This window comes from Aotus nancymaae, unplaced genomic scaffold (assembly GCF_030222135.1).
Source record: "Aotus nancymaae isolate 86718 unplaced genomic scaffold, 86718_ANA_hifiasm-v0.15.2.pri h1tg000076l, whole genome shotgun sequence".
NCBI lineage: Eukaryota > Metazoa > Chordata > Mammalia > Primates > Aotidae > Aotus > Aotus nancymaae.
In genome coordinates this window covers 19,722,501-19,747,447 of record NW_026988491.1, presented here as the reverse complement: position 1 = coordinate 19,747,447, position 24,947 = coordinate 19,722,501, and the positions used below count along the sequence as shown (strand labels likewise).

Below are 24,947 nucleotides of genomic sequence, written 5' to 3'. Positions count from 1 at the left end.
GTAAGCTGCCTGGTCTAACGGAAGATGAGGTGTTTGCAGCAGGCAGGTCTGCCACCTCGCAGCTCAGCAGGCCTTCCGCGCTTGCTATTGCATGGCCTTCGTAGGTGGAAGCAGTCTCATTGTCGCCTTTCACACCATGAGCCTTTTCTTTCCATGGTCAGATGGACTTAGTAAGTTACCAGCAATGGGCCTAAGGCCTAAGACTGCAGAAAGTTACAGAATGGAGAATGAGGGGCAGAGAAAAGGGGCCAAGAGGAACACCTGCATTCAGGAATATAGTAAGGGACATCCCACCAGTGACACTCCTTGGGAACAGTCACTGCCTTAGAAACACCAGGAGAATTTTCTGACCCAGCACCCCAAAGGTTGGCCATGCAAGATGGCGGTTAGGAAGGAGGCGGTGTAGCAGGTGAAGACTTCCTTGCCATCCAGGTCAGCCCCCTTCTGGTTGAACAGTGGGAAGTCCTTTTAAAGCAATCACCTGAAAAATGTTCAGTAGATACTTGGGGAGTCTCCACCTTGGAAGCTGTCTGCAGGAACCTCATTCCTACTAATTGCCTCCTCTTGAGGGCTAGTTTTGTTGTTTCAGTTCTTTTATCCTGACTTAGATGAACTTTCAGGAACTACTGTCATGCCCTAGCTTCGAAGGAAAAAAGTTAACCGGAAAGCAAAACCTTTGGGAATCTTATACTGGGAGGATAGGGGAATGTAACTGTCCCTCCAGTAGCATAGTTCATTGTAAATAGACATGTTGACCATGGTAACATGCTATATATACTTTGTGCCTGATTGTTAATATGATGAGAACAGCTGGAAAATTTACATGAGGAAGGGAAAATACTTGTTTCTGGGGATGAAGAAAGGATCATGTATTTTCTTTCCGTACAGTGTCATTGAATTGCTTCCTGACATAGCCTCTCCAGCAGCCAACAGGTTAATGAGGGATTTCTTTTTTCTCTGTGTGGACTGGGGTCTTTCCTTTTGGAATCGGACTTCAATAAAACAATTAGGTTGCTAATTTTGAAATAACCATGGTTTTTAGCAGACTTTTATGCTATTCTTAATAAACAATTTTGCTCAAAGGATTTTAGCCAATTCCAGAAGCCAGTGTAGTTGAGTAATTTAGTGGGCATGTGTATCTCACTTAACATGGCATGCTGGAGAAGTGTGGGGCTGGGACCTCAACAAGCCACGCCACCCCAGACACACTCAACCCTGGTCCTAGGTTTTCTCACCACTTGCCTTCCTGGGATGCGATGATGAAGTGAGACAAGGTTATGTCCAAAGGCTGGCATGTTTCCTGGCAATGCTGATTACTGCCATTTTTTCCCAGCATGCCCGAGGGGTATTTCATGGGCTACCATCTTTAGTGTCATCGGGAGAGCATGTGTGCCAGTGGTTCTCAAACTTAAACGGGCATCAGGATCACCCAATGCATGCTCTAACCCAATGTTCAAACCCAGAAGACTGGTGAGGAAAATACTTCGGAATCAGTGATGATGGCTGCACAACTCTTCGGAGTATGCTAAAAGCACTGAATCATAAACTTCAAAGGGGTGAGTTTTATATGAATTCTGTCTATCTCAATTTTTAAAAATGACTCCAACCTGAGGTGCTGACTCAGTAGCCTAGTTGGGGCTCATGGGTTTGCTTTTTTGGGGAGGGAAGACCGGGTCTTGCTCTTGCACCCAGGTTGGAGTACAGTGGCACAACCAAGGCTTACTACAGCCTGGACCTCCTGGGCTTAAGCGATCCTTCCAACATCATGCCCAGCTAATTAAAACCTTTTTTTGTAGAGACAGGGTCTTGCTGTGTTGTCCAGGCTGGTCTCTAACTCCTGGGCTCAAGCAGTCCTCCCACCTCAGCCTCCTAAAGTTCTGCGATGACAGGTGTGAGCTGCCTTGCCGAGCCGGGTTTGTATTTTTTTGTTTTTTTGAGATAGGGTCTTGCTTTGTCACCCAGGCTGGAGTGCAGTGGCATGATCACTACTCCCTGGAGCCTCGACCTCTTGGAATCAAGCCATCCTGCCACCTCAACCACCCACGTAGCTGGGACTACAGGTGTGTGCCAATTTTGTATTCTTTGTAGAGCAGGGGTTTTGCTACGTTGCATAGGCTGGGCTCGAGTGATCCACCCACCTTGGCCTCCCAAAGTGTTAGGATTACAGGCGTGAGCCACCATACCAAGCCGGCTTTGCATTTCTAGTAAGTTCCTATGTGTCGGACTAGTCCCAGGACCACTTTTGAGAATCCAGGTTCTAGCCCAGCCATGCAGTTGAATACCTAAATAGGGCTGGTGCGGTTTAGGTTCAATCTTACTCTTCAGATAGCATTCTCTTAGTGTCATTTAAATAGTTTCTATTAGATGTTCATAGTTCAGGAAAACACTTTGATGGATAACTTAAGTCTTTGCAATTTTTTTTTTTAAATTAGGAAATACCCCTTATAAACCAAATAAATGCTGAGTAACATAGGAAAGGTTAAAAAATATATCTCAAAGCTGTGCTGTGAGGACTGACCAAGATAATCCATATAAAGCACCTAGCCAATGCTTTGCACACTAGCCCATTAAGAGTCAACAGTTCCCGTTCCAACTTGTGAAGATTTTAATCCAACAGAGACCCTTGGTCTGAATGGCTTAAAAGTACTCTCAAGGGCCAGGCGCGGTGGCTCACGCCTGTAATCCCAGGACTTTGGGAGGCCGAGGTGGGTGGATCACGAGGTCAAGAGATCGAGACCATCCTGGTCAACATGGTGAAACCCCGTCTCTACTAAAAATACAAAAAATTAGCTGGGCATGGTAGCGCGTGCCTGTAATCCCAGCTACTCAGGAGGCTGAGGCAGGAGAATTGCCTGAACCCAGGAAGCGGAGGTTGCGGTGAGCCGAGATCGCACTATTGCACTCCAGCCTGGGTAACAAGAGCGAAACTCCGTCTCAAAAAAAAAAAAAAAAAAAGTACTCTCGTCCCCCAACAAGGAGACTGATAATAAACTGGTCTCTTTCTCACCTCCAAGCCGACCCTCCTGTTGTTCAAGGGTTTCTAGTTGTGGCTTCTGTGTGCTGCTTCTTCCTCAGGTCTGACTTGTGTTAATGCCAAGTGCATCACAGAGCAACATGAAACTGACACACTGGGATTTTGTTTACTTTTCATTTATTCACATTTCATGGATTGTTACACACTTCCTTGATGGGAGCATTCAAAAACTAATACAGCTGAGATAATATTGTCTGACAATTCAAGTATTTTAGTTTTAGAAAACAATTTCCTATTTAAAGAGAAAAGCAAACAATTTATCCATCTGATTGCTAAGAAGTTTTACATTTCTGTTACAATTGTGTCTGCATCAAGTGGAGAGTCCTTTGTCCTCAATATGATTGTTACTGGCTGAGAACAGACAGTGGCCTGTGCTGAGAGTGCCGGATTGGAGGACACCTCACTGTCATCTACCACTACAGGACACACCAGTTTCTACTTAAAATTCCCACCTCCAGAATGAGAGGACTCATCAGGGGTTTAGGAGTTTGCAAAGCCTTCAAATGCATCATGCTTGAATTTTGACTCTTCTGAAATAGAGTAACTGACAAATGCTCAAAAAACAAACTTGTTTACCTTTAGCTTTTACTGAAAAGGCTCTCAGTGAAAATTTGTTTTGAACTCTTAGTAGAGAAGAATAAGGTAGAGTATTAGTTTTTCTTCCTCTCTACACCAGAAAAGGTAGTTGTTTTTTTTCTTTTTTTGGCATGCAGCATATATAAAATGTGATCTAGAATTAAAATTGTAAAATAGAATAATCCTCTTAAAATCAGTCCATGAACAGTCGGACTTGTCTTTCCGTGGAAAACAATCTAATTTAAAAACTGGACAGATTTTCAGTCTGTAATTCTAATAATGAAGATGGCATAACAAATTTTTTTGCTTACTAGGAATGCACAAAAGGATGAGATGGACACACAGGTTTTTTTTAAAAAAAGGCCACTGGGATACTTCGTATTTGTCAAGATGCCAAACAATTTTAGAATAACAAAATACAGACCTTACTTTAGGCCTGTATATGATACAATTCATAGATTCTCAGACAAAAGATGAAAATTTCAGTCCACATTAAACATTTTAAAGCTAATTTTGTTAAACTAAACCCATAAATCAGAATTAGCTGTTAACACAGTGGGGAAAATAGGTAAGCCCTCCAGGGGCCCCATGCCCCAAGTAAAAAGGAGTTAAATTTTACAATAAAATCCACATATACTCAGGCTCTTTACACTGATAAAGTGGAAACCAACCAGTTCTAAAGCATAAAAGTCATTTTAAGAAAATATCACATTTTGAGTTATGGTATATGCATCACATTTTCCCCTGTAATTTTCACCTTAATAGTGATAGTCTTAGCAGCAACAATTTGCTGGGAATGTTAGGAAAAAGAAGGCCACACATACCCACTAATTTAAAAATACAGAAATGATTTTTTACAGAAAGGAGAGGCTTAACAGGTAATGCAATCATGATCTTTTCATGCCATTTTCTGTAAACTTTCCATACACACACAGTTGCTAACAAAGTACTGTGTCACGAACACTGAAGTGTCCCAAAGATGCCTGCGAGCTTCTGATTCCAGCTGGTGCCAGGGGCACACGTGGCTAAGTTGCAGCAAACTTAACTTTGTTCCCCTTAGTTCCTCATCTTTTTAAAAGTTGAATAAACCTCATGTGAATCGGGCAGGGCCGATATTATTTTAACAGCATGAACCATTTGCTTACTATAACTAATCTGCAACAAAAACTCACGTGCATTCTCAATTCTAAAGTCAATGTAAAAACAATGGCCACGTCCTCCCTAGGTGCATACTACAGCTATGTCAGAACGACAGTACAAGCACACCTCTCCGCACGGATTCATCCAAAGCCACACACTAGGCCAAATTCCCCCGGCGGAATCAAAACACTGAAAGTACAGCAAGAACCTCATGACAGCGCTGGCCCAATCACACACCTCAGGTACTCAGGAGTTAATCATAACGGATCATAAAATTGCCCCCCGCCAAAAAAAACTTCATACCTAAAGATTGTAGTTTTAAAAAAGCATCTGTACCGTCCACAATTATTCTGATGACTCTCTTCTAAATGAGAATACACTCTGCACTGAAGATCAGCACATACACATGTGAGCCCTTGGGCACTGACCCTCAGCCTCTACACAAGATCAGCTGGTACTAGTCTCCAATGATTCATGAGAAATGAAAGTGGAAATTTAAACGTTAAATTCTGAATCTCATTCATGTGCCCAGAGTCTTCAAACAATGCTCATGTTACCTGACAGCTCTGGAGAAGTGACATGGATATTTGTGTGCATAACCATGGCTCCCTTCCAGACACATGGTATCTTCTTAAAAAAGTAGATATTTCAGGTATCAAACATATAATACACTGCTGTCTAAAGTTAAAGGCAAAATTTACACACGATTTTCTCTTCCATGACCTTATTCCATGTTTCCCAGTGAATTCATATGGCTCATGTGTCAAAGCTCCCAGGCACTCACTTGGTAATGGTTTTCATACGTGTGGGGTTGATCATGGTACAAATGCCTATGAGCATCATCTTTTTCTAGGATGGTTTCACTTTGACTTCACTTTCATTTCATATGGGTTCACTGTCCATGGTGTAGATGATAAGCTACCAAATTTGTGCTTTTAAACTCATTCCTGGCAATCCCCCCTTAATTTTGTTTTTAGGGGAATAAAGAAGTAATGGCACCTCATGAATTGAAACTACAAAACCAAAAACTCCTTCACAAGCTACTCATTTCCTTTTAAAATGAAAATGCAATTCCTGAATTCTAGTGAAGCAGCCCACAGGGTTACAGGCCAATGATTAGAACACTGAGGTGAACACTTAGTACTCACATTTTAGCTTAAAAATCAAAAAGCAGAGGACACACATCTGTCACAGCATGGCAGTCCGGTTCATTTGGTAACAGAACAAGCACATGTCGGTCAAGCCCACCGGAGAGAAGCATACAGGCCAGCTTCCTTCTGGACACGGCCGGGCACCCTGTTCCAAAGCCTCTCTGGTGGTGGTGGCAGCAGACCCCAAAACCCACGGGTTGGAAAAGCCTTTGGGAAAGCGGATCGATACCCTGATTACAGTCCTTGAAGAAATCACTTATGGTTAGTTTAATAAACAAGGGAACATTAAAAAAAAAGTTCCAGAAATTGCATTCAAATGTATTTTACACTTTAGACAGTTCTTAAGAAGGGACAGTACAGTTTCTTGACACTTAACATTTAAAGGTTTTATTGGCTATGTTAATCTTCTTCACAGGAGTTTTAAGTTATCTGTAAGTTCTTAGAATGTCAAAGAAGAGAAGAAAAACTAAGTTTAAGGGGCGGTGGGAGAAGCAGCAACTTGGTAATCATCCCACAGCTGACTTCGCGTGTTCAGGCATCCTTTTTCTCCAGTAAAATTTTGTGTAACTCATCTGCATCCTCACTGGTTTTTACCCGAATCAACATGGTAACTGGGATGGTGGCGTTCTTCTCATCAATTGGTGGATTTGGAACACAGACGATAAGAACATTATTTTTCCCTGTTCGGGTACATGGCATATTGGGCGGAATCAGAATATTCAACAATATGTTGCCTGCATGTAAACAAACAAAATCCATCGATTATATAAACTACAGCTCCACCAAAGGTGTCTGTAACATGCTAAACATTAAACATTAAAATAACTTATACTTAATGGATCTGATATGGGGAGCCAACGGGAATGTCACAAAACTAGGACTGGTTCTCTGAGAACCGTGAGCCTCAGGCAGGACTTGCCCTAGGCTCCAGCCCGAGTCTCTGCACCCACACAGTGTTTCTCACAGAGCCAACAGCCTTGCTCAGAACCGTCAGCCCTCCCAATACTGTCCCGTTTTTGCACTGAAGGAAGAACACGGTGGCACAACTCAGAGTCTTCACTGAGCCACACCAACAAAGGACATCTCTGTCACAGAGGCCAGCACAGCTCCCTGGGCAAGAGTGACATGACCGTGATGTTATTTCTCACTAGTTAAGCCCATGGGAAAGAAAAACGCCTCCCTGGAGTTCCCTTCTGCAACACAGCCCACTGTTCACCACCACTACTGCCCACTCCACCTCAGGCCTGCCCTTCTTCCTCCCTATGGGTGCTAGGCTCCTTGCACTGGACTGTTTTCAGGGTAAAACTGAGGGTAGACAGCGATGGGTTAGTGATTACTTGCTATATAAAAAGGATTCCTTTAGAAGGTTAATTTCCCTTGGGTGTTTATTAAACTGTCTAATCTCTAGCTTGTCACATTCCTAACACAAAGGAAAATGAAAAATCATTTTGTTTACAGCTTTTAACGCATCTATGTTTCCTTACACACTATTATCCTGGGACTGAAAACTAAATCTATACTCAATAAATACAGGATGAATTTGGCCAGAATGCGCTCTGTTTAAAAACATATTAATAACCTTGAGTCAGCAGGGTAAAGGCTTTTATATACTATGTGATGATGATGATTTTGTGCCAACTGAAAAAAAGGTACCCACCTAAATTGGTGTCTGCCCGCACCAAAAGCTGTGTCTTCTGATTCACTGTAGGTTTTAAATGCAGAGTACCTATGCCTTTCTCTTTAAACTCACTGTCTTTCTTGTAAAATAGTTTACACCTATGGAGAAAAGTAATAGGTCCCATCAAGCATTCAATGACGAATCAAGTCACACAGTTTTCTAACAACCACTCTTCACACTTGTGTGGAAAATCTGTATTGAGAGTACAGGAAACTTCAGGATAAATCTTTAATTGATCCAAACTGAGCCTAAGCAAAAACCAGAACAAGAAAATCTGCTTAGAGATACTAAAACCCCTCCCCCATTTTTTCAAATTAAACAATGGGCCCCATAAAACTTTTTATAACACTTTCTGAAACCATGTTCTCAAGTCAGTCAAACTCGGAGCTCAACAGCCCTCCCTCCCTGTTCTGCTCCTTTGGCCCCGAGCTCGAGAGAGCTGCTCTGGTCCTCTAAAGACAGGAGCAAATACAGGACAAAGATTGTGTCCTGCATCTCGCCCGCCTCTCCTTTTTTTGGGCCTATTGCTTATTTTAAAAAGTCTCAAGCCTCCTTCAGTTTTTGACTGACCAAATTTTGAAATAAATTTGGAAAACATTCTTGGGTAGGGTCTAACAACAAAATAATCAAATACCTTTCCAGCCTCCTATGTTATACATCTCCTAAGGTTATTAATAATACAACCCCACTCATTTGATTTATTTATTCATGTATTTATTTTGAGACAGAGTCTCTCACTCTGTGGCCCAGGCTGGAGTGTAGTGGCGTGATTTTGGCTCACTCCAACCTCTGCTTCCCGGGTTCAAGTAATTCTTGTGCCTCAGCCTTCCAAACAGCTGATACTATAGGCATGCACCACCACACCTGGCTAATTTTGGCATTTTTAGTAGAGACAGGTTTCACCATGTTGGCCAGGTTGGTCTGGAACTCCTGACCTCAGGTGATCTGCCCGTCTCAGCCTCCCAAAGTGCTGGGATTACAGGCATGAGCCACAGTGCCTGGCCTCATTTGATTCATTCTAAAAAAAAAAAAAAAATCTTAAAGTTGAGTCACTCCTTTATGTCATGTGAGTAATGAAATTTCAACACATAAAGAAGAAATTGTTGGCCTCTTTTAAAAGTTCTTGAAACTAACACCTGGGAATCCCACAGGATGTGGTGACCTGTTACATGGAAAACTGCTGGCTCATTATTCTGAAATGTTTGCATCACAAAAACACATCTTAAAAGCTTCTGAAATGGCACAAAGGTTTTTTTTCAGCAAATATCTTTGTCAAGATGAATCTCATTTAATTGAAAGGAAGACGCAAGTTCTTACCTTCCTAAACAGGAAGGAATGGTTACTGTGCACAACTTTTTGACTATGAGAAAACCCAGAAAGGCCAACCAAGTCTCCAGGAAGGGATCAGAGATGCCTCTAGAGTAAAGTAAGTGAAGCCAAACCTGAAATCAGTGACTTGAGATTTCTTTGTTAGGTGAGTAGGAGCAGGAGGGAGAAAAAGGAAGACAAGATGGGACGGGATGGGATTGGGAAGATCATGGAAGAACCTGTCTCTAAAGCACTTCAAAAGAGCTAAAGTGACAGAAAAGAGTGAGGACATTTCTAGAACTGGCTTTTTAAAAATAAACTGGCCAAGAATTCTTTCCTGTTCCACTTGAGAGCAGGCAAAGCTTGACCCTGAGACTGAATGCTCAGTCAAGTGCCGTGAGGACGTTCTCCAGCCTGAAGCACGCTACCATGTCTCTAAAACACACCCACCAGCAGGTTCTGGTGATTCTTACTTTTTGGAGTAAAAAGCGTCATCTTCTTTTACTTCAGTAACTACTACTTTGGGTGGCTCATCACTCTCTTCTGCATCTCCACCTTTTATAAAAATGACAATAATTCAGTCAGATTCCAACCCAGAGCTTAGAAAAGTAACAGAAGTTTTGTTATGTAACACCCTAAACCTCCAGCTGAGCACTCCATGTACCAACAGACTAAAATGCACACCCAATGGGGGGATGGCAGAGGGGAGTGCCTGCTGGATTTTAACTACTTTGTGAAAAATAAACATCCTTTTTAATGCGAACATACTTCTTAATTCTAAAATAACTCCCAGTACATAGAAAACCTTAGAATGGAAAAATCTCCATACTTAGGACATTTACAGAAAAATAACACTCTGTATTCAAATTACCCACTCGAAAATGACATCTCAGATGGGATTTTAACACCTTCACCCCTGAATATTCCTGTGACCATATATCCACAACCAGTATCAATAATGGCCAAAGATAGAAAAATACATTTTTTTTTTTTTTAAACAGGGGGCAAGCTGTCAAGAGAAATCATTCCAAAGCCCCAACATAAGTAATTTAAGCTTTGTCTGAATTGCCACATAGGTCACTGCTCTGGTATCAATGGTATCCCCACTAATGGGGTCTCCCAAACACGGGAGACATGGGACATCATTTAAACAAAACACTATTTAAACACATGTATTAGGCCAGGTACAGTGGCTCATGTCTGTAATCCCAGCACACTTCACGGCCAAGGCAGGAAGATCGCTTGTGCCCAGTCAACACGGTGAGAAGCTCCCCCACCATCTCTACAAAAAATAAAAAAGTTAACTAGATGTGGCAGTGCATCACTGTGGACCTAGGTCCTTGGCAGACTGAAATGGGAGGCTCGCTTGAGCCTGGGAGGTCAAGGCTGCAGTGAACCGTGATTGTGCCACTGCGCTCTAGCCTGGGTGAGAGTGAGACCATCTCAAAAAAATTAAAAAACCACATATATAAAAGATCCTCTTAAAGAGAATGGCAGTTGCATAAAAACTCACTAAAAAGCAATTCTAAGAAAAAAACTGTGATGCTCAGATAATTAGATCACATCATTTAAATCAGATAGGACTGTCCATTTTATCACTCCAATCTCCCATCTTCTGATGCGTAAACTGTGATAACCAAGGGACTGAGGGGCGTCCTGCATCCACTGGGACTCGACTCAAATCAAGCGTCGCTGTCCCAGCGCCTGCCCCGGGAAAAGACTCCCCATTTGTCTTTATTTCTGGGAGGCAGAGAGGAAGTAAAAAGGGAGACACTCACTTCACCCTTGGTCCTGAGGGCCCTTGCCCAAGGATACACTTGAACGTAGGGCAAGGCAAAACAGTAATGGAAGTCTAGCCTCCTGCTAGAAAAACATATTTCAGTGGCAAACTGGCAAATGCAGTTTTCTTCCTCAAGGATCAATGTTCATATGTCTGAGGAGTACACCTTTTCTTTTGTTGAGATAAGGTCTTTCTGTGTTGCCCAGGCTGGAGTGCAGTGGTGCAATCGTGGCTCACTGCAACCTTGAACTCCTGAGCTCAAGAGATGCTCCCACCTCAGCCTCTAGAGCAGCTGTGACTACAGACACCCACCACCTTGCCTGGCTATATTTTAAAAAATTTTTGTAGAGATGGGGTCTTGCTATGTTGCCCAGGCTGGTCTCAAACTCCTGGGCTCAGGTGAGCTTTCCACTTCAGCCTCCCAAAGTGCTGAGATTACAGATGTGGGCCACCTCACCTGGCCTCACTTTTAACTGCTTACAAATAGGTATCTTCACAGACATCATTTGCTCACAACCACCATATAAGGAAGTGGTATTATGGTATCACCCCACTTTTTAGCTAAAAACAGAGGGAGTGAAGTGCCCAGATTAAGGCCCAGAACTTTGCCTAGTCTGGGGCACTGACAATACCTACAGGAGACGGCACTTAGACACCACGGCTGTCCTCTGGAAAGGAGGTACCTCCAAACCCACAGGAGGATTTGTTCTCTGTAGCTATGAAAAGTCTCTATAGCTATGAACAAATCAACACTGTTGATTTGTTCTCTACAGCTATGCAAAGTCTACGTTTTTACTGTATAGTCAAGTACTGTTTTGCCACGTGACTTTATTTACAGTCAAATCTCCTAAGTCCAGATCAATTTAGAGGACATTCATAATGAACTTGATGAACTTTTCCAAAACACAATTTTCAAAAAATGTCTTTAATTTACTTCTTTTTTATATGCTATGCCATGTGTGTTTGAGACTTTTCAGGGTCAGATGTTTTCAAATTCATTTTATTTTTATTATTTTTAATCCTTATAAACAACCCTACAAAATAGGTCTTACTCTTTTAAAAATAAGGAATCTGAAACTCAGAGATCACACATGGAGCAGGCGACAACGTCTCAATGTGACTACAGATCAATTCCAAATCCAGGCCTCTATCTTTCTCAAGAAACACAAATCTTACACAAATCTAAATCCAATGGCAAGCCTGGTACTTACCTTTGCATTCACTACTGTCACCTTCTACTTGGCCTTCCAATGGTTTAGCGGGAAATGGTGAAGAGACTGGTTTACTCTGGGTGATATCTTTGCCAAATAAACTGGAGTTTCCAGGGGAAAATGAAAATCCAGTCAGGGGGACAGAGCTTAATGAGCCCACAACAGAGCTATCAACTTTCTTGCCGAAGTTAAATGAGGCACTTGTTGCTCCTAGTGATGGGTCCGTTTTCTTTTCAGTTGCAACCTCCACCTTCTTTTCAGGTGTATCTTCAGTTTTGTTGCCATGAAACAAAAACGTTGACTCTTGCTGTAATTTTGTTGAGCCAAAAAGGGAAAGAGACTGCGTTTCAACCGCCGTTTTGTTAGATTCGCTTTCAGAATTCCTGCCACCGTCCCCATGCTGCTGTTCAATGTTTGCTAGATATTTCTCATAGTCTTTAAAGATAGGCGTCAGATCACAGAGTGGGTTTGTATTCACGTGCTTCACTATCCAATCCCGGACGGAGCAGTTCAAGGCAGCCAACTGCTTGTGATAGGCATTCCCGACACAAGCTTTACTGGAAGCAAGGCCAGAGGAGGAGGGCTGCTGACTGTCCCCATTCGTTTTGGGATTTGAAACTTTTTTCTCAACCAAGGTGGTAGGGCCATTTGCAGCAAGAGAACCTATAGGAAGTCAATAATTAAATCATTCAAGACAAACTTGATGAAATCATCTAGATTTTTGTGCCATTCTGCCTTCATACTTTTGCTTTTACTGTATCTTATCTTTCCCCCCATCCCCGAGACAGAGTCTTGCTCTGTCATCCAGGCTGGAATGCGATCTCAACTCACTGCAACCTCTGCCTCCCGGGTTCAAGCAATTCTCCGGCCTCAGCCTCCCGAGCGGCTGGGATTACAGGCACCTGCCACCATGCCTGGCTAATTTTTGTATTTTTAGTAGAGACGGGGTTTCACCATGTTGGCCAGGCCAGTCTCAAACTCCTGACCTCGTGATCCACCTGCCTGGCCTCCCAAAATACTGGGATTACAGGTGTGAACCACTGCGCCTGGCCAACTGTATCCTATTTTTGTGACAGCTCAAGAAATATGTATTCAAGGAGTAATATTTAGTAACCAGTTATCAGTAAAGCTGATTAATAAAGATCAAATCAAACTTTATGCAAGAACACTAACCACCATATGCTTGCATTAAGACACTACACATTTTTAAAATAATCTTTTCCTTCAAATGGATGCCTATCTGAGATGAGATCAGGTGTGTCCAGGATGGTGTGACCATAGACAAAAGGATGCCTACAGTATTGTCAGAATAGTAGGTCAGCATTAACACTTAATCCCCAAGGTTGTTGGGATAAACAGTATTCAAGTACAGTCGGCCCTCTGTACCTGCAGGTTCCACACCTGTGAAATGAGGTACTCAGTCAGGTACGGTGGCTCAGGCCCATAATCCCAATACTTTGGGAGGCTGAGGCAGGCCAACTGCTTGAGTTCAGGAGTTTAAGACCAGCCTAGTCAACATGGCTAGGTGATGTAAACATCATCTTTACAAAAAAATACAAAAATTAGCTGGGTGTTGTGGCATGCACCTATAGTCCCAGCTACTGGGAAGGCTGATGTGGGAGGATCACTTCAGCTCGGAGGTTGTGGCTGCAGTAAGCTGAGATCACACCAATGTACTCCAGCCTGGGTGACAGAGCGAGACCCCGTCTCAATGCAGTACTCCGGAGATGAGGAACCAATAGATATGGACACTCACTTTTCCTATCCAAGAGTTATGCTGGTCTCACTACAGGACTTGAACACCCAAGGGGTGCTGAAACCAATCCCCAGGACACTAGGGGATGGCTGTAGTTAAAGATCTTAACAGAAAGCACTTATTTTAAGTCACACTAAACATTCTGCCGAATTAAAAATCAAACAGTGTACACTTTCAGAATAATTAGGTAAATACAACTCAACCAGTCAGGATCATTCCCAAGACTTTAACCCATGAGTGCATTTTCTGTTGCTAATTCCAAGAGTTTTCAACTAATTCCCTCAAAACAGGATCAGGCAATCAACACATCCCATACCCAAACAACCTAGCCTGGGAGGGACCCTGGCCACGGACAACCTCATCTGAGTTCCTAGTATCCATTTTGGTGCGAGGCACACAGAAAGCCCTTGGCACACAAAGGGTCTATATGTCTATATAGCATTTTCTTTTCTCTTTTGACTCTAGGTCAATTCTGAGAGTCATTTTCCTTTCAAAACTGGACATCTGAGGCTTAGAGGCCAGGGTCACACAACTGGTAACTGGCAGAGCTGAAAACAAAATGAAGGTCTGTTTTGGATCTAAAGCCTGTGTGCTCCACCTGCTTACTCTGTAAATAACCAACACCTCCCTAAGTTCCATCTCTTTCATTATTAGGCTGTTTTTGCTCACATAGTTCTAAGACACAGAGTAGGTATAAGAAAAACATCTTTGCAAAGCGCTTTTCCATAGATTCTACTTACACAGAGGTGGCTGGGAGATGGGAGCCTACTTACCAAAGGCTACCTTGGGCTCTGCTGCTGCCCTTGCACTGGTGAAGGGAGGGGCACTGGTTACGTTGCTTCCATTTGAAAGTCCTTCTAAAGGCTTCCCTCCAGCGCAGCTACCAAATCCAGGAAACCGTCCTCCAGAAGGTACAACCAAACCTTTAAAACCTTTAAAGGCTCCTCCACTGTCAGACTGAAATATAAAGACAGAGTACACATTAAGTAAGTATACTTCCTTTTTTTTTTTTTTTTTTTTGAGATGGAGTCTTGCTCGGTCACTCAGGCTGGAGTGTAGCGATACCATCTCGGCTCACTGCAACCTCCACCTCCCGGGTTCAAGTGATTCTCCTGCCTCAGCCTCCCAAGTAGCTGGGACTACAGGCGCACACCACCACGCCCGACTACTTTTTTGTATTTTTAGTAGAGACGGGGTTTCACTGTGTTAGCCAGGATGGTCTCAATCTCCTGACCTCGTGATCCAACCACTTCAGCCTCCCGAAGTGCTGGGATTATACAGGCATGAGCCACCACACCCAGCCAAGTATACTTTCGATTACCAAATAAGCAAGTGAGTGACAACAGTATCTCAGCTAAATAGCACTTAGACTCCATATGCAATCAGCATTGTAAGGCAAACTGCTGGCAAAAGCAGAAGTAAGAAATGAGATGGGACGATTTTGTTCATAACAACAGCTTTACAACCCAAAGCTGCCTTCCTGAAATAGGCAGGAAGGGCATTTAAAAAATATATTTTAAAAAATGTATTATGTATATTTTTAGGACATAAAACAAAGACTAATGCTATAAACTTATGTACCCACCACCCAGCCTCAGAATAACTGAAGTGTCTCAATAAAACTAAATCCGAAATGAAAGATTCTTCATGTACTACTCAATCAAAGACCATTTATTGCCTAAAGAAATTATAGAAACATCAAGTTAGGTTAACTAAAAGTATCCATTTACCTAATTTCCTAAGAACATCTATAGCTTTCAGCCTACAAAAACCTGAAAAGATGATCAAGTCTCAAATCTACATGCTCCTGTTAGTTGAGCAACCCAGGACAACATTTTACTCTTGTTTTTCTCACTGCTTCCTTAAACTCGGTTGTTTTAACACGGTTTTTCTAGTAGGCCTTTCCCCTTCGTGCTAGCCTGCTTACATCTCTAACCTAAAATGCTCTGGAAATGTCTGGCATTCCTTATGGATTCTAAAGCTGCTCTCTGCCCCTGGAACTTTTAGAGAAAGGTTCCTCCATTTATAGTGCTTTGCTAAATAAACTCACTACAATTTTTAGAAGCCCTTTTTTTTGTTGTTCAAAGAAGTGATTACATTACAGGAAGTGATCTGCTTCTTAGACCAAACATCTAAGACAGAGTTCACAAATCTTAAGTTTCCACATGAGTGAATTGTAACCATGATTTCACCAAAAAAAAATTTAACTGGAACCTCTTCATTTACTAAACGGGCCAGTTAGCCTAAATATTATTGCATATTTTTCTAAAACCAAAGTTTCAATCTCATCTACAGAATTTCAGATGTTCACTGACCACTGATATATTTATGGCAATAAAATCAGGCAAAGGTGCAATTTTAACTTGTATGAGTTTTAATGCATAAATACAGCTTAGATTCTGTTGCTCTAAATTTGATTTTTCATCATTTAAAATTCCAAATACACCAAACAATGATTCATGGACAAACTGTAAAGACACAAGTGGCTTTTCAGAGACTTCAGTTCTGCACAAATTTAAAAGACACTTGGTATCCACAGGGATTTTGGAAACTGCTAATAGTAAATTAGCTCTAGAGTCATCATAAAAATTCTAGAACTACAAGTCAAACAAAAGATATTCAGAAAAATGAGAGAGAAGTTGATTAACAAGATAAACATCTCCAGGTGTGGTGGCTCATGCCTGTAATCCCAGCACTTTGGGAGGCCGAGGCAGTCAGGTCGCATAAGCCCAGGAGTTTGAGACCAACCTGGGCAACACACTGAGCCCTCATCTCTGCAAAAATTAGCTGGGCGTGGGGGCACATGTCTGTAGTCCCAGCTACTCAGGAGGCTAAGGCAGGATTGCTTCAGCTCAGGAGGCAGTGGTTGTAGCGTGTCGAGATTGTGCCACTGCACTACAGCCTGAGCAACAAAGACCTTGTATCAAAAAAGAAAAAACAAAAAAGAAAGAAAAAGGAACATGCCCATCTGGGCTCCATGGGTACTGAAACATCCTCACATCCGTCAATCTCCCTTACTGGTTTTATTTTTCCCCCTGGCACTTACAGAGGGAAAATTAATACCATGTATTTGTTTCTTTTCCACAAGGCGAGGAAATTTTGGTGTTTCTAACTCACCAATTTATCTCCAGTGCTCAGTAGATCTACTGAATCCACTACTGAGGAAAAACCACATTGCAGCATTCTGGTGGGTGATATGACATTTAATTTTCCTAATATACAAGTTCTGATGAAAACTTCAGGCTAAGAGTTACAGCTAAAATTATCTGTGGATTTCTATTATCTATGTACATTTAATTTCTCTTAGTAGCCCAAGGGCTGCTGCCCTCTTCCTCCCTTATCCCTTCAGCTTAAGTTGTAGATTATGGTCTGTACTGTTTCTACCTCTTGACCTTCCTTCGAATGGACAGGTGGATGCCCCTCCCTGAGAATGACTTCCCTTGGCTTCTGCAGTGATCCGTTCTTTCTCATTCTCCCTAAGACCCTCTCCACTTGCATGCCTCTTCTGGTCTAGTCCCATGGCTTCAATCCCCACAAGAGCTCCTGGAGCTGTGCCCATCCTCGCCCTAATTCCTGTTCTATACCTAGCGGTCCTTTAGGGCCTTTCCACTTGACTGTACCGAGTCCTTCCAAACACATTTCCAAGACCAGCCATTTCCTCCTTAATTAAGCCATCCCTCCCCCAATGTATCTTCTCAGTGAAAGAGCCATCAAGTATCACTCAGCTCAACACCTACGTCTATCACCTAGTCACTAGTCAAGGCAATTCATAAAATCAGACCAGAATAAAAACAAATAAAAAACCTGAAGTTGAACAGGTTTACTGTACCACGGGGAGACTATAGGTAATAATGTATTGTACACTTGAAAATAACACCATGTTATACACCATAAGCATATATTTTTGTCAAATAAGAAATTAATACAACCTTTAAGCAAAATGTAAGTAATTATAAAACAGAAGACCTAATCTCTAGCTTAGATCTGAGATACGCTTCCCCTGTACCCATTTCCTTTCTTTGCAGTGCAATGCCTGTTGACCTGAAGTTCTACATGAAAGAGCTCTTACAACTTCAGGAAATGATGTTCCTCTCATGCATCTAAAGCGTGCAATAGAGCAGATAAAGAAGGCACATGTATAGCGTTAGTCATGGCATTCACTAGCCAAGTGACTACCCAGAACCACTTGAGAATCAATTTGATATATGATTATGTATCTCTGCCTTGAATTACACGATATCTATTAACATCTATAGTAATATATTCTAGGAAAATTGCAAATACTTTTGAAATTTGAATTGTTTTCCCATTAACACATACCATCACATTTATGAGACGCTTCAAGGGACTGACTGGCTGTCGTAAACGTCTTAGACTGCCTCCCCACCACTGCCACCTACCTGGCTCCCTTCCTTACACATTTTCAAACGGAAAAACTTTTATGATTAAAACTTTGGCAATGTAATGAATATTTTTGTAATAATTTCTTTTCATCGTTTCTCAAAGCGTGAACGGTGTATATTTACTATCCTTTTTATTTGGAAATAAAAGGGAAATAACAGCTTGCGTGTCCCTTAAGGAGAATGCTTAGGAATGGAAATGTTTCTGCTCTTGGGACGTCTGCATTATGCTTACTGGCGCGGCACCTCTAACCTGACCATCTGAAATCTTCCAATGAGCATTTCCTTGGAACATCACGTTGGTGCTCAAAAAGCTTCAGATCTCGGAGCATTTTGGATTTTCAGATTAAAGATACCCAAGAATATAGTCTATTCTTGATTTTTAAAATTAAACACTGCAGAATGTGGGGTAAGGTAGATTTATTTCAAAGCTGCCACCCAGGATGTTCAAAGTGGCTTCTCCTGCCTAACACCAGATGTCCAGGCCACCAAGACCACATGCTCTTGGGTATAGAATGTATCTAAAGGGAGAGGACTATACTGGGAAAGAGTTCTTAGATGCGGAGTGATTGCTTAATACCACGTTATTTCAATTTAAGAGTTACAATTAATCTTCTATCTTTCTTAGCACAGGAATGAATCATTTTTATATACTATACTAGAAAGAAAATCTACACGAAATGCTTCTAGCAAAGCGAAAGGGCTCCCCCTACCCAAGCCTCGATCCCAGGGAGCAGACACGACTCTCAGAAGATCCTTGCATTGTCCTTTCTTACTCCAATCTGATGCCACTTTGCCAACCTCTGTATGGCTTTGCTCGTTTTTCTTTTCCATATTGTCAATCAACTTGAATTTGTCTATATTTATTTCCTCAACTGGATAAGCTCCCTTTACTAAGGTCCAGACCTACGTTTATTGTTTTTTTCTATCGCTCATAATCTACATCAAAGAATAAGCATTTTAAGAAAGCATTTGTTGATATCACTGCTCCCAGTGGAGGGAATATTGTGCAACTCAGAAATCAAATGAGTATTTAATAGCAGGAGCTGGAAGGAAGCACGCACCTCAAACCCCACATTTCTGCGCTTTGCTTTCTTTATTGCTCTGTTCTTCAAGACTTCCTCACTGGCCACTGAGAACGTTCCCACCTGCAAGACAATACAAATTAAACAGATAAAGCCAAAAAGCTGATACAATGTTCAACAATAACAAGAAGCTAGAACTGAGCCACTGTTCGTAGCCTTTCAAAAAATAAATTTTGGCCAGGCACAGTGGCTCATGTCTGTAATCCTAGCACTCTGGGAGGCTGAGGCGGGTGGATCACCTGAGGGTCAGGAGTTTGAGACCAGTCTGACCAACATAGCAACATTCTGTCTCTACTAAAAATACAAAAATTAGCTGGGTATGGTGGTGGACACCTGTAATCCCAGTCACTTGGGAGGCTGAGGCAGGAGAACTGCTTGAACCTAGGGGGCAGAGGTTGCAGTGAGCCGAGACATCACCACTGTACTCTAGCCTGGGCAACACAGCAAGACTCTGCCCCTGAAAAATAAATAAATTTTATATTTATAACACACACATGATTTTTAAGATGAGTCCTGCCCAACTTGCCCACTGTACAAAAGGCCACAGAGGCACCTAAGACCCTGCTGGAAGACTACTGCTTTTCTACAGTGCACTCAAAGCGCACTGACGTCCACATTCCTGACATCCGCATCAGGAATCTGCTGAAGATTTTTGGCTTTAGTTTATAACCCTTCTTTTACCCTGTAGGGCTGGAATAAAATATTACCTATAGCTGTTTCAGATTATATTACACTTAATGGGATCCCTACATTCACAGAGGGGACCATCTGACTGCACTTGCCCAAAGTTAAATGTACTTAACTAAATGTAATCTTTCCACACTTATTTCATTAGCATATGCTCAAATGGGAGTTCTTTCATTCCTGAATATCTCAATGTCTAAGCAAATTGTTGATGGTAATCTAGATGTTACTATAGCCCAGAATGTAACTGTGCTTAAGATCTTAAACCAACAACAATGAAAAACCAAAACCCCCGATAACCAAAGACATAGTTAAAAAGCAGCAGTCAGTTTAGCCCATCAAACATAACATCCTTGTGATTCTGCTTTCCCTAAACACATGCGAGTGCATGCACTTGTAAAGAAAAAAGTACCAGTACTAGAAAGATTCAGAAAGAAGATGGCAGTCTAAGAACAAGCTTCAGAACACTTGCAAGTTTTTAAACTTTTCTTTGTTTACTTAGCACTATGCTGTTAACCTGAAAGGCTAACTTGGTTACAGATTTCCTTAGTGATCTGGCCTGGGAGTAACACACTGCTGATGAGGCACTGTAAGTATAGCTGTGTTCTAGTCTTGGTTTTTCAGACAGGGTCTCACTCTGTTACCCAGGCTGGAGTGCAGTGGCGCAATCATAGGTCACTGCAGCCTTGAACGCCTAGGCTCAAGCAACCCTCCCACCTCAGCTTCCCAAACTGCTGTGACTATAGGCTCGTGCCACCATGTTCAGCTAATTTAAAAAAAAATTATTTTTTATAGAGATGGGGGTCTCTCTATGATGCCCAGTCCTACTGTTTATAAGGGAAAAATGATCAGATTTCCTCAGGGGAGACCATTTTTATTTTGCTGGAAAAGAAACTAGGCCAATCTAAATTCTATTCCTATAAATGCAACTGTTACGGGTCTCAGATCTACCATTAAGAACAGGAAATGGCCGGGCGCACGGTGGCTCACTTCTGTAATCCTAGTACTTTGGGAGGCCAAGTCATGTGGATCACAGGGTCAGGAGTCCAAGACCAGCCTGAACAACATGGTGAAACACTGTCTCTACTAAAAATACAAAAAAATTAGCCAGCCATGGGGGTGTACGCCTGTAATCTCAGCTGCTTAGGAGGCTGAGGCAGGAGAATCTTTTGAACCCTGGAGGCAGGGGTTGCAGTGAGCCAAGACTGTGCCACTGTACTCCCACGTGGGCAAGAAAGTGAGACTCCCATTTCAAAAAAAAAAAAAAAACACAGGAAATAAAGCAAGCCTCCAAGAAGCATTAGGGAAAGGGAGCACTGCAGACGGAGATGGTGACAATGTGCCACTTTTCACATCTGAGCAGTGTGCTAAGTTCATGACTAGATCACTTAACTCAGCCTTCAGTCACGACTAAAACGGCTTACTGCAAACCATGGGTTTAGAATGCTTCAAGGATACAAAACTCAGGAGGAAAGTGCTTCTATTAAGGAGAATATTTAAGGAACAGGCACTAGTGGAAAAGAACAACTAAATGTACTAAATTTCTACACTAACTAGAGGTCATAAGAAATGTAATTAATAAATTTCTACAAAAAATACAGGTCATATGATTTCTTATCATCTTCCATTCATGACGTTTTTAGAAAGGTCTTTTAGTTTTATCACAAGTCTTCATGAGGAAGCCTAAAATGAATTTAAAAGGCAGAATAAACAGGAAATCACTCTTAGGGAAGCTATTTTTTACCTCTTCGGCTTCATCCTCTTGATCCCAATTCTTATCTGTCAATTCCTTCTCGGCAATTCTTTTGGCCATGTTTTCAAACCTAAGTTACAGAAAACAGAAGTAAAAAGTTTACTTTTCTAAATGAATAAATTCTTACAGAGTTTGAAAAATTCACTCTAGCATGAAGTGAAGTAAAAACACCTCTGATGCCACTGGAAACTGCTTTAATGAGAACTTCACAATAGCACTGTTAGGCTCCAGTGTTACAAATCCAATAAAGGCTTTTTCTGGGAGGAAGAAGAAGATTCCTAGGGAACACCAGCACTCCTGAATAACACTAAACCAACTCCATTTGGAAAAATTAAAATGAAATATCAACTGATTTTTAATATTTGGAATCTGAAGTACTGTATATATGATCAAAAAGTCCTTAACTTATTCTATGCATATACTTAAAAGTTTTGCCATAAGCAAAATAATTTTAAAATTTAAAATTTAGAATTTAAAATTCTCTTAAAGATGACCCATTAAAGAAGTGTATCTTTCAGTAAGAATACCAATAAGGTGCTGGAAACACCTTCACAACAGGAATACTGTTTTTTAGGCTACACTAGACAGAGATACATGGTTCCCAAGACTGAACATTTAATTGCCCCAAACTGTATATTGCTAAGACATTTAGAAGTTCAAAATGAGGCCGAGCATGGTGGCTCACGCCTGTAATCCTAACACTTTGGGAGGCCGAGTCGGGTGGATGACCTGTCAGGAGTCTGAGACCAACCTGGCCAACATGGTGAAACCCTGTTTCTACTAAAAATACAAAAATCAGCCGGGCATGGTGGCAGGCGCCTGTAATCCCAGTTACTTGGGAGACTGAGGCAGGAGAATCACTTGAACCCGGGAGGCGCGGTCGCAGTGAGTTGATATCTCGCCAATGCACTCCAGACTGGGGAACAAGACCAAGATTTGATCTCAAAAAAAAAAAAAGTTCAAAATGATTAACACTGATGTATTAGTATTCTGAGAACGTATAACCTTTCAAAAATAAATCAATCGCTTAACTCTTCAATAACATGGCATTGGTGGAAGGCGCATGAGTTGAGGAACAGCATGAACTCTGCAGTGGACTCCAGCAACCATCCAAAGAGGGTGCTCCCGTCCAGCCCTTAAAATTTGCAATTTGTTTTCTGATCCTAGTATCGTAATAACAACACAACAAAAACCCCACAACCCAGAGCTCTGCTGAGTGTTGTGCTGGCTTCTTCACTAACTTTCCAGCTGGACAAAAACACCTTCTCATTTCCCTTGCTACACACCTCACCCAGGAACTTACTGATTAGTTATGTGGACCTGCCAGGTCTTATTGAACCTTCCTCAACTCCTTCCTGATACTCTCCCGACTCTTGTTTGCCCTCAACACCACAACACACCAGAGTAAGCTTCCTAGAAGTCTGTGGTCACTAAGATATAAAGTGACTCATCACTCTTTAGTACCTACAAAGTAAAATGCAAATGTTAGCATTCCAAAGGCCTCTAAAATCTGATGCCTAGTAGAGTAATTACATAGGGGCTTTCGGCTTTTCATACATCTTAATGATTTTTACATTTTCTAAGTATGTACTATTTTTCTGGTTACAAATGATTTTAAAGTCTAAGATTCTAAAATATAAAGTATGAGATTTTAACGTCCACCCAAAAACACACTTGGTTTTGTCATTAATCTTTGCCATACAAACAAAAAGAAACACAGGAATAGACATAATTCTTTACTGTTCAGAAACCAGGTCTCTGTACGGATTCTTCTGGCAATTTTCCTCCTCATTAACATCTCCACCAGAGCACTGGAGAAGAAGTCGCAATGGTCATGTTTGCTATTTAAGATTCACTGTGGGGCCAGCGCAGTGCCTCACGCCTGTAACCCCAGCACTTTGAGAGGCTAAGGCAGGAGGATCACTTGAGATCAGGAGTTTGAGACCAGCCTGGCCAACAAGGTGAAACCCTGTCTCTACTAAAAATACAAATATTAGCCAGTTGTGGTGGTGGCGGCGCCTGTAGTCCCAGCTACTCAGGAGGCCGAGGCAGGAGAATCGCTTGAAACCAAAAGGCGGAGGTTGCAGTGAGCTGAGATCGCGTCACTGTACTCCAGCCTTTGTAACACAGCGAGACTCCGTCTTTTTTAGGAAAGAAAAAAAAGATGAACTGTGGAGAAAAAAGGATGGAGCTGAATGCACAAAAACTATAACAGGAAAATTTTACCTTCTAACTCATACCACAGTGAAGAGACAGGTGGCACAGTAAAATAGTCTAAATAAATGTAAGTGCTTCCACGCCCTAACATACTCGTCAAATCAGTATGTAACCAAAAGGCAGGGATCTTTGTTTACAGATATACCCCAAATGCCCCATCAGTGCCCAGCTCTAACAGCAGGTGGCCTGTCTGTCATTAGATCAGTGATCTGGGATAGTACACAAAGCATTTGAAAAAAATACGGAAAGATGCTAGAACCTGGTTTTGCCATGTTTTAGCTGTGAGACCTTGGGCAAGTTATATTTAATTTCTGTGCCTCAGTTTCTTCATCTGTGGAACAGGGAAGTATTAAGAAAGTTAAGAGAAAAAAAAAAAAGACTGGCTTAGAATAGTGCCTGGAGCTGGCTGGGCGAGGTGGCTCAGGACGGTAATCCCAGCGGTTTGGGAGGCCGAGGTGAGTGGATCACTTGAGGCCAGGAGTTCAAGACCAGCCTGGCCAACGTGGTGAAACGCCATCTCTACTAAAAATACAAAAATTAGCCAAGTGTGGCAGCGTGCACCTGTAATCCCAGTTAACTCGGAAGGCTAAAGCAGGAGAACTGCCTGAACCTGGGAGGTGGAGGCTGCAGTGAGCCGAGATCATGTCACTGCACAAGATTGCGCCACTGCACTCCAGCCCTAGGCGACAGAGTGAGACTCGTCTAAAACAACAACAACGGCCGGGCGCAGTGGCTCACGCCTATAATCCCAGCACTTTGGGAGGCCGAGGTGGGTGGATCACGAGATCAAGAGATCAAGACCATCCTGGTCAACAAGGTGAAACCCTGTCTCTACTAAAAATACAAAAATTAGCTGGGCATGGTGGCGCGCGCCTGTAGTCACAGCTACTCGGGAGGCTGAGGCAGGAGAATTGCTTGAATCCAGGAGGCAGAGGTTGCGGTGAGCCGAGATCGCGCCACTGCACCCCAGACTGGGTAACAAGAGCGAAACTCTGTCTCAAAAAAAAAAAAAAACCAACAACAACAACAAAAAAAACAGTGCCTGGAGCAGAGGAAGGGCTTAATGAATTATTTAAAAAAATAAGTTTAATTAGAAGCAAAGGCTATTAACCACCATCTTCCCTCCAAAACTTGAAAGTTGTGGCACTGCAGCATGGAAGAATAACTTGGATTA

General features: G+C 42.1%; 1 protein-coding gene across 1 annotated transcript in view; it reads right to left on the bottom strand.

The window, feature by feature from the left end:
- Nucleotides 1-3,688: 3,688 nt before the first annotated feature.
- NUP50 (nucleoporin 50) overlaps nucleotides 3,689-24,947 on the bottom strand; it is a 23,123-nt gene continuing 1,864 nt past the window's right edge. Inside the window, exons 2-8 of the mRNA XM_012449479.2 lie at nucleotides 21,548-21,626; nucleotides 19,099-19,182; nucleotides 14,408-14,591; nucleotides 11,879-12,541; nucleotides 9,361-9,442; nucleotides 7,559-7,677; nucleotides 3,689-6,635 (exon numbers count right to left, since the gene is read on the bottom strand). Coding sequence (XP_012304902.2) covers nucleotides 6,433-6,635; nucleotides 7,559-7,677; nucleotides 9,361-9,442; nucleotides 11,879-12,541; nucleotides 14,408-14,591; nucleotides 19,099-19,182; nucleotides 21,548-21,616 — 1,404 coding nt within the window. The 5' untranslated portion in view covers nucleotides 21,617-21,626 and the 3' untranslated portion in view covers nucleotides 3,689-6,432. The remainder of the gene's footprint in view (nucleotides 6,636-7,558; nucleotides 7,678-9,360; nucleotides 9,443-11,878; nucleotides 12,542-14,407; nucleotides 14,592-19,098; nucleotides 19,183-21,547; nucleotides 21,627-24,947) is intronic.